At 38.5% G+C, this 8,833-nt stretch overlaps 2 protein-coding genes across 3 annotated transcripts; both read right to left on the bottom strand.

Moving 5' to 3' along the window:
- Positions 1–468: 468 nt before the first annotated feature.
- LOC130567437 (tissue alpha-L-fucosidase-like) lies at positions 469–3,468 on the bottom strand. The gene is made up of 8 exons (XM_057355525.1): positions 2,936–3,468; positions 2,725–2,859; positions 2,488–2,625; positions 2,069–2,174; positions 1,790–1,990; positions 1,461–1,651; positions 1,106–1,205; positions 469–941 (listed from the first exon to the last, which is right to left on the bottom strand). The coding sequence occupies exons 1-8, from the start codon at positions 3,307–3,309 to the stop codon at positions 810–812; spliced, it is 1,377 nt and encodes a 458-aa protein (XP_057211508.1). The 5' UTR covers positions 3,310–3,468; the 3' UTR covers positions 469–809.
- Positions 3,469–3,699: 231 nt separating this feature from the next.
- Positions 3,700–8,234, bottom strand: zbtb8b (zinc finger and BTB domain containing 8B). Of its 2 annotated transcripts, none has more exons than XM_057355524.1 (4): positions 8,165–8,234; positions 5,752–6,784; positions 5,497–5,654; positions 3,700–4,387 (listed from the first exon to the last, which is right to left on the bottom strand). In XM_057355524.1, exons 2-4 carry the CDS (start codon positions 6,758–6,760, stop codon positions 4,076–4,078), a joined length of 1,479 nt encoding a protein of 492 aa, XP_057211507.1. In that variant the 5' UTR covers positions 6,761–6,784; positions 8,165–8,234; the 3' UTR covers positions 3,700–4,075. The 2 variants fall into 2 exon arrangements, with proteins under 2 accessions (XP_057211507.1, XP_057211505.1); XM_057355522.1 differs by having other exon boundaries at positions 8,116–8,228.
- Positions 8,235–8,833: the final 599 nt, after the last annotated feature.

The raw sequence follows: 8,833 nt of genomic DNA, 5'->3' as shown, positions 1-8,833 counted from the left end.
AAACGTAAACATACCCAATAATAGCCCAATTCAATAACCGTAACGTTTTTTAAGTGTACAAAATAATACTTAATATTAATTTCTCAAAGACTAAACTATAGTTCTGGGAAATACATAATTCTCACAACACCTGTAAACAACATGGCAAGACCATAAATGTTTTTCACATATAATTGTGAAAAATGCTATTAAACTTAACTAGGCCTACATTTAAGAAGTCCTTGCCTGAAACTGTAATATTTTCAGTATTGTAAAAACGTAAATCTGTTTTATTCAATTGCACTGACACCGACATGTTATTTACATCCACAAGGTGTTTTCTTGATTATTGTTTTTTGTTTGTTTGTTTATTACTTACAGTATGTATTGATTACAGAATAACACCACTGTTTAAAATGTGTATCGTTTATAAGCGTTCATTGGCATGTATGTAAATTCAACCTTAGAAATAAGTGAAACATCAGTTCGCTCTGTTGTTTATTTGCATATGTATGGAATGACAATAATCAAGACACTATTGCAGCAAAGCAAAACCTGTCAGAGATGTGCATGTTACAAGTCTGTTTTGAACAAACACTTAAAATATTGCATTAACAGGTTAAGAAAAGCCATGATTAAAAATTAAAAAAACAGTTTATTTTGTTCTGATTTTTCAGTTGTTTAGGCATTATACTGTACAATCAAATAATTAACAAAATATTACAAATAAAGAGTAAAGATCCAAATTCTTTACTTTAAGATTTCAAACAGATAGTCTTAAATGCTCACTTAAAAAAATCTCTAAATCTTCACATTGGAAATGAATGGCTTTAATTGACTCCATCCAGTTTGAGGGTCCAGGCTTGAGCAGGTGAGTCGGGCAGATCAGGCACAAGGACAACGAGTCCTGATAAGTGCAGAGGGGCCCATTTCAACGGCTCAGGGTTCCCCAACAAAGTGACCTGAACAGAGATTCAAAACAAACACTAATACCATCTTTAAAAAGGTTAAACGTTACTGTTTTTATTCATGTGATAATTTACATGAATTGGATAACTTACATTATTGTTCCTAAAAATTGTTCCATGACATAAATCTACTGTTCATTTATTTTGTAAATATTTACCACAGTTTTGTCAGACGTTACGGGTGTAGAGAGCTGAAACGTGTACTGCTTGGGATTTGTGGTAAAGATGGCATACACTGTGCTGCCTTTTGAGGTGTACCTGGAATTGAAAGTACATTTAAAATGCTAAAACTAATGAAGCATTTAGAAGTTTAATAGAAGAATGCCACAGACTAACTAAAGCTAAACTTTGATCCCAGAAGTATCCAGAAAAGTAGTACACCTTTTTGCTACGTTTCGATCACGAGAACAATGTTCGGTCATAAACACATGATATTGTAAAGTATCAATCAAATGATCACATGATCAGATCACTCATCACATCTTTTCATAAAGTAAAAACAAATCCACTTACCAAACCGGTACAGTAGCATTTTCAGCCTGAACTTTCCAAGGCTTTGTTGCATAGATGGCTTCCCCGTTGATCTTCATCCAGTCACCAATACTTCTGAGACGCTCCTCAAAAACAGGTGGAATCATGCCGTCTGCTGTGGGCCCCACATTCAACAGGTAATTCCCCCCTAAAGCCACTGTGTAGACCATGTCCTGAGACAACACCATAAGAGATAAAGAGATGCCTTTACTCTGGGATCACATGAAACTCTAATCCATGTTACATTGATAAACTGCATCTCCAATTGAAATATGTTTATTTGCATAATAATGCACTCAAGATCAGCGCACCTTTATAATGGACGGCAGATCCATCAAGTCACTCAAAACCATATTTTTACGATACCCCCATGAATACTTATCCACCGATTGGCATTTTTCCCACTTGTGTTTGGGCAGCTGTCCGGGGGTGTACTTGTCAGCGCAGTTGTAATAACCTCCGTGTTTACAGTAACACCCCGCCCCCCATCTGTCATTGGTCACCACTACATCCTAAAAGCAGTGCAACAATGCAGTGTTCAGAATTTTAATAAAATAGGAACTGCGTTACTTGTGATGTGCAGCTCTCACTTTGACCGGACTTTCATTGTAGAGCCAGGCTAGAAATTGTGTTGAGTTCCAATAGGTGTCAGGTGCTTCCCAGTCTCCATCTGACCAAATCAAATCTGGTTTGTACCTGAAAACACATATTTTGCCATCACATTAAAATGTTATATAAACTAAAGCCATGTAGACTGTAAAGGTTAATGTTTCACTTTCTATTTTCAGTCATGCACCCTTACAAAAAATAAACCATGTTTTTATTTTAGTGCAGTAACCATGTTTTTGCAGATTGATTGTTATTGGTATTACTTTATTTGTTTGTCAAATATTATGGTTAAACAGCACTTATTGAAGTGAGTATATCTGCAGTTACTATGGTTTTATTTAAAAAAAAGTAAAGCTTTTGTTCATTTTAGTACAAGTATCACGTGACCAGTATAATTTACCTCGTGACAAGATTGTGGAGTTCTGGCATAAGTTTGTTTTCAACATACACCTGGGTCTTAAAACCAGACTTCTTGTCACTCAGGTAGAGGGGATGAAACCACTCATACAGAGAGTTGTACAGTCCATAATGTAGAGACCTAACATTCAAAAACACGTAAAAGAAACGCATGTTAAATCAACAAAGGCAACCAACACAGATGCAAAACAGACATCATTTACATACAAAACCAACGTACTTCTTCCTTATCGCAACGCCCAAATCTCCAACGAGATCCCTGTGCGGTCCAACATCCACAGAGTTCCAGTTCCAGGAATTCGGGGAGCCCCAGTTCGTGAATCCTTCGTGGTGTTTCGTGGTGAGGACCACATACCTGCAAGAAAAAAGAACCGATAGATATATAGCCTACGACACGAGCATTGCAAACATACAGTGTAAATAAAACACACTTGGCTCCCGAAGCCTCTAAAATCGCAGCCCACTGATCGGGCTCAAAAAACTCCGCGTGGAAATCGGGGGCAAAATCCTCATAGGTGAATCCAGGTGGATAGTTCTTGATCATGTATTCTATATAACTGGGGTTAAGTGCGCCTCTCCAGTACCACCAGAACCACTCGCTCCCGAAGGCAGGTACGGAAAACACTCCCCAGTGAATGAAGATGCCGAACTTCGCCTCGTCGTACCATTCAGGCAGAGGTCTGGAGTCCAAACTAGCCCAATCCGGGGTGTATTTAGCGCCGATTAATTGTGTGCATAAGACCGCACAAAGAGCCAGCGACTGAATCATTTCGGAGTCTGGTGTTCCCTTTGTGTATGTCCGCATTCACTGCGGTCGTCTAAGAGTAAGTGCGAGCGCCTGTCAGTACTGATATGAGAGCACGCTGAACTTTGCGTAAGAGACAGACTTCGGCTTACTTAACTTTTTGGTGAACATAACGCTGTAATAAAAACAAGTTTGTAGTTCCCGGTAGATCATATGACATCAAACATGTGACCACAATACGTGGTTTCGATGCAAAACTGCTGTTTATCGCAGCGCTGCGCAGTCTAACTGGCGTGTGACATCGAAATATCGCGAGAGAGATTCGAACGCTGAGCTTTCGCACCACTCTCGCGAGACTTCAATCATTCGCATATAACTAGTAGGTGTTGTTGTAGGGAATCGACAACAGTTGTAAAATGTTGCCTATTTAATGCCACTAAAAATACACAACGAATGAACTGCAAGAGTTGTATGCATTCGTTTTTAATAGTTTTGTTTCCTTATATTTCAAAATAAATATACGTCTCAAATAAAGACAAATGAGCAATAAACAATGACTTTGATTTTTGGGCAAATAGCAAAGGTTATACACTGGTAAAACAACCCAATAATAAATTAAATAACTGTGTTTAAGTGTACAAAACTATGCTTCATTATTAAGTTCGACAAAACAATATTTCTGGCACAGACTTCATTCTCACAACAGATGTAAAAAAGATGGCACGACCATAAAAATGGTCCTTGAACTGATTTCCTTCCTTTCTAACCCCCCCAAAATAGCTATAGTTGTGTGTGGAGAAATGCTACCACAGAAATGCAAATTAATCTACAACAGAGTGCCATTGTCTGCAAGCTGTCTGGCAACATTCTGCTTATCGTCCTCTTCCTGTATAGAAGTAATAGCACTAGGCTCAGCTTCATCTCCTTCCACAATGAACACGGACCAATCAGAATCTCTAGTGCACCTCTCAACAGCCTCATTTTGGATACTGAGGTTCATAGAGGAGGGATCCTCATTTGTTGTAGTAACAAAGGTACAGCCATCGCAAAGTCCAAATCGCTTCATTCCCTGGGACACGATGCCTGAGAACACACGCCGACAGCCTTTACACACAATGGGCCAAGTGGAGCGATGGACCTGTTCATAAAAAAACAAATCAAACGATATTCATACGCATTGAAATAAAAAATACTCGCATATTACATCAATCTAGGGACTGTCAATAGACTAAAAAAACAAATCAAAATCAATCTTGTGATTTCATTTGGTATGATTAATGTCAGAATTATTAATATGTTGAAACTTGGCTGTGCATGTATATATTTAAGCCCTTGAAATAAAGTTTTGATGCATTTGATCCCTTTAACCCTCCTGTGATGTTTGGCGTCAAATAAAAAAACCCAAAGCAACTTTGACATCCTCTGATTGTATTTTTAAACCTTGAGTATTGAATATTGTCAGCAAGAAAATACATTTATATGATAATGACATAAACATATGAAAATAATAATTAGGTTTTCAGTTATTTTCATGCATTCTTCTCCCATGCCCTCTGGAGCTACAGCTTGAATGGTGTGAGGTTTGTTTTATTTCATCTTTTTTATAAGAATTTGAAGCATCTATTAGAATCAACAGCGTGGTTTCTGCAGGAACTCAATTCAGAGAACTCCGCAATCAAATTAATGTACATGTAAAATTGTTTTGTCCTAATATTTTAATTATGTAGGTAAACTGTGAGTAAAACAGCAAATAATAGTTTAAATTTGAGTAATTTAGTGTGTATTAAAACATTTGTGGGGTCAATATAACCCCAAACATCAAATCATTGCTAAAAAAATTGTACATACCAGAGATAAACAGAGTTTAAGACATTAAAGAAAAAAATCCTATAAAGATTTTCGCCGCTAGTCTTTTTATGGTGTTTCATATGTAGAGGAAATTTGATTATTGTCAAGCTTTGAAGAAAATGACTTTCATAATTTATTGAATCTCATAAGGTAATCTCATGTCATCACTGTAGAATTATATTAATTCAAAACTGGTTTGGAGCTGGTGAAATGGTGTATTTATGATATTACATTTTCCATGCAATTATGCGTGCCTTATTCTGACCATTTTTTATGTCAAATTAGGTAAATTCTTAATGCATTAAAAAACTAGGCCTATATAAAATACTTCTCAAAAGCAAAACTTGGAAAACTCTACATAGACATCTAGATTTCTTCAAGGGGTTTATTTAGACTTACAGATATAGCATGAGTGCGCAGATGTTCCTGTCGTGTAAATCGCTTGCCGCAGACCTCACAAGGATACGGTCTTTCTCCTGTGTGGCATCGGATGTGCCTCTTTAAAATGCCCTTCTGTTTGGCCGTGTATGGGCAGAATGGACATTTGTGCAGCCTCCCTGTGTGAAAACATAGATGCATTACAAAACATACTCGCTGATGTACAGCAAAAAGACAAATTATTGTTGCAATATGATTTACAGTAAGAGCTCTCACCTGGGTCATCCCCATACCAGTCATTCTGAATCTCCATACCACAGGGACCCCCGGCACCAAGCACGTCATTCACACGACCGAATCCTCCAGAATACCCCATACTCTGTGAAAAGTTCTCATCACGGTTGTGACTGGCTCCACCTCGAAACACCACATCTGGGAACTGCTTCATTGGACAGGTACCAAATAAATTGGAGTGCTCTGTGATTGGAGCCGGGCTACCATCGTCTGGTCTTTCCCCGTCGTTATTTGGGCCACGATAAAGAACCGTGTCTTTGGATTCCTGCGAAGACTCGCCCTCTTCATCAGGGTCATACTCAATTTTTGGGTGCACCAACCCCAAAAGCAGACCCGGGGTGGATGAGTTGATCAAATCTGGGCCTGAAGCACTCTTTATTGGAGCATTCATAGGTGGTTGGTTAGGAAATCCTCCTTGTGAGCTCTCACTCTCTGAGTCTTTGCTGCTAATGGCTGCCGGTGTGGAGAGAGCAGCCGTCGGAGCATCATCAGGGCTGAGGGCCTCTGTGACCTGAGAGCTCCTTTGGTCTATTTCAGAAGTGGATGCACTCGTGACTGGGATCGCGCTATCATCCGACTGCTCTCTACGCTTGCATCTCTCCCCCTCACGGTTACAGATCTCCAAAGATGATTTTATGTAGCCCTTACAGAAGTTCACCACGTCGGTCATCTGGAGGTAGCTTGCAGCTGACATTATTTCAATGACGTTGTTGCTTCGCAGGTCGAGCCGCCCCGAATACAGAAAGTCCAGGATGGAGGAGAACGCCTCAGCTGTGACAATGTCCAGAGACGCCGTGCTGTGTCTTTGGACATTGTCCTGCAAATAATGCATCAGAAGGGCACGAAAATAACCACTGCTGGCGAAGAGAATATTACGGTGGGCCTTGAAAACACGTCCTTCGACTATGATACTGCAGTCACAGAAGAAGTCCCGCTTACGCTGCTCGTTCAGCTCAGACAGAAGTCTGGACAGGTAGGAAGGAACTTCCATGTTACTGTATAGCCATGCGTTTCTCTAGAATTGAAAAAAAGAATAAAAACAACTTAAATGCATAGGAAATGGGGTTGCACGATATAGGAACATGCAATATGATAATGCTTTAAATTTACAAAAAAATACAATATACACGTTGCACATTCTTTCTGAGAGTTGATTATCATCACGTCACAGCACGTGCACACACACACACATGGGCACCAAATTTCACGTACCAGTCTATCTGCTTCACTATTCAGACAAATGCTGGGACGTATTATCAATTCCAGTAATTCCCATCAAGCAAATATTAATAATATACCATATTACCACATTTTGTTTCCTTCTTTGTTGCAACAGTTTTGGAAGGACTTTTTCTGTTCTGAAATGACTGTATCCCTGTGTGTAAGTCATTGATGGGTTTGGGGTGATGACTCAAAGGTGTTCAGCTCTGGGCTTCTTAAACAAGTTCTTAAACACTAGACTGAATCAATCATCAACAAAGCAAAGTGCACAGGGGCATTGTCATGTTGGAATAGAAAAGGGCCGTGCCCAAACTGATTCTAGAATATCATTACATACTGTAGCATTGAGATTTGCGCTCACCGAAATGACTAAAGTAGTCAAACCTGTTCATTAGAAGGTGGCGTATCAAAACATTTGTCCATGTATCTGCATTCACCCCAAACGTATAACCTTTTTTTACATTTTCAGTTATTGCAAACCATTACGACCCAGATAGCACAGGTGCGTCTGTAAGATGTCTGCTGCTAAACATCTTAGAGCAGTTTTACACCCTTTCTAAATCATAAACATCTTACAGACATCTTCTAAATTTAGATATGACATCTGACGTCTCAGAGACGTATTGCAGATGAGCAAACAATGTATTGAAGATGTAAATGCAGATGTATGTGTGCTATCAGGGGATATGCATATTATGATACGTAACGGTACATTTGGAATATTGCTGTAATTTCGGTATATTGAGCAGACCTAACTGAAAACTAGACCGAAGTCAATATTAAGAAAAGCTTTTAAAAATGAAAAAGTTCCAGGCAAAAACAACAACAAGTTTGTATTGGATATCGTAAGTTACCACACTCTCACGCTGTTAGAAAAACGGTGTATTATATCTGATCTAAATTTAACTAAATTAACTTAAACAACGGTAAAAAGTATAACCGGTATAAAACTATAAACGTAAACTCTTACCACCGTGCTAAACATCGGTGGTTGCAAGTTATGACAAATGGAAACATGATTACTTTAACAGCAATAAGCGAAATATAAACAGCAGCGAACAATAAATAAATCGTAGCGATACAAACACAGCGCAAACTCAGAGATTTTCTGAAACATTTAACTACCTCTAATACGCGCAACGGGGATTCTGGACAGGAATCCGTTTTAACATACATTTAGTTCATGGTTTGATTGTTGTTCGTGGTGGTCATTTAAAAATGTCTTCCTGCTTCACCACTTCCGGTTTGCTACGTTGTACTTCCTGCTGCCAGGGTGGCGATTCTTCAGCAAGGGTTCAGGAAAGAAATCGGTTACGTTAGCTTTTAAATATTAAACAATAGTTTTAACAATAGTTATGTAGTATATTAATATATATATATATATATATATTAAAGATATAGTTATTGCAGAAAAAGCTATAAACTGTAATAACACAATACCTTAAATAAAGAGAATTGTTAAACATGTTCAAATAATTAAGTAAAAGTCCCAATGCATTTATTTTCTTTTAATACAAGGAGAGCTATTTAATCAAATCAAGGATTCGGTTGCCGGGAAACCAGGAAACAGGTGTGCGTTTGCTTTTTAAAATGAAAATAGGCCTAACATTTCATGGGTCATTAGCAATGCTTTTACAGTTTTCTGGTGTTTGCAGGTAGATGATGCCCCCAGAAAATCATCTCGGGTCTTTGATCCACTCAACTACTCCACCCAACATCCTGTAGCTTTATCTCCTCTCCAGAGGGAGACCAGTCAGCTGGCCTTCACCCTGTCCTGTCTTTTTTATGTCAAATGATGGAAAATGATTTACTATTATCTCAGGGAAGTGCTGTACTGTATGGT

The sequence above is a fragment of the Triplophysa rosa genome, linkage group LG16 (genome assembly GCF_024868665.1).
Source record: "Triplophysa rosa linkage group LG16, Trosa_1v2, whole genome shotgun sequence".
NCBI classification, from domain to species: domain Eukaryota; kingdom Metazoa; phylum Chordata; class Actinopteri; order Cypriniformes; family Nemacheilidae; genus Triplophysa; species Triplophysa rosa.
Note: the sequence above shows the minus strand (reverse complement) of the source record. Positions and strands in the feature narration are given on the sequence as shown.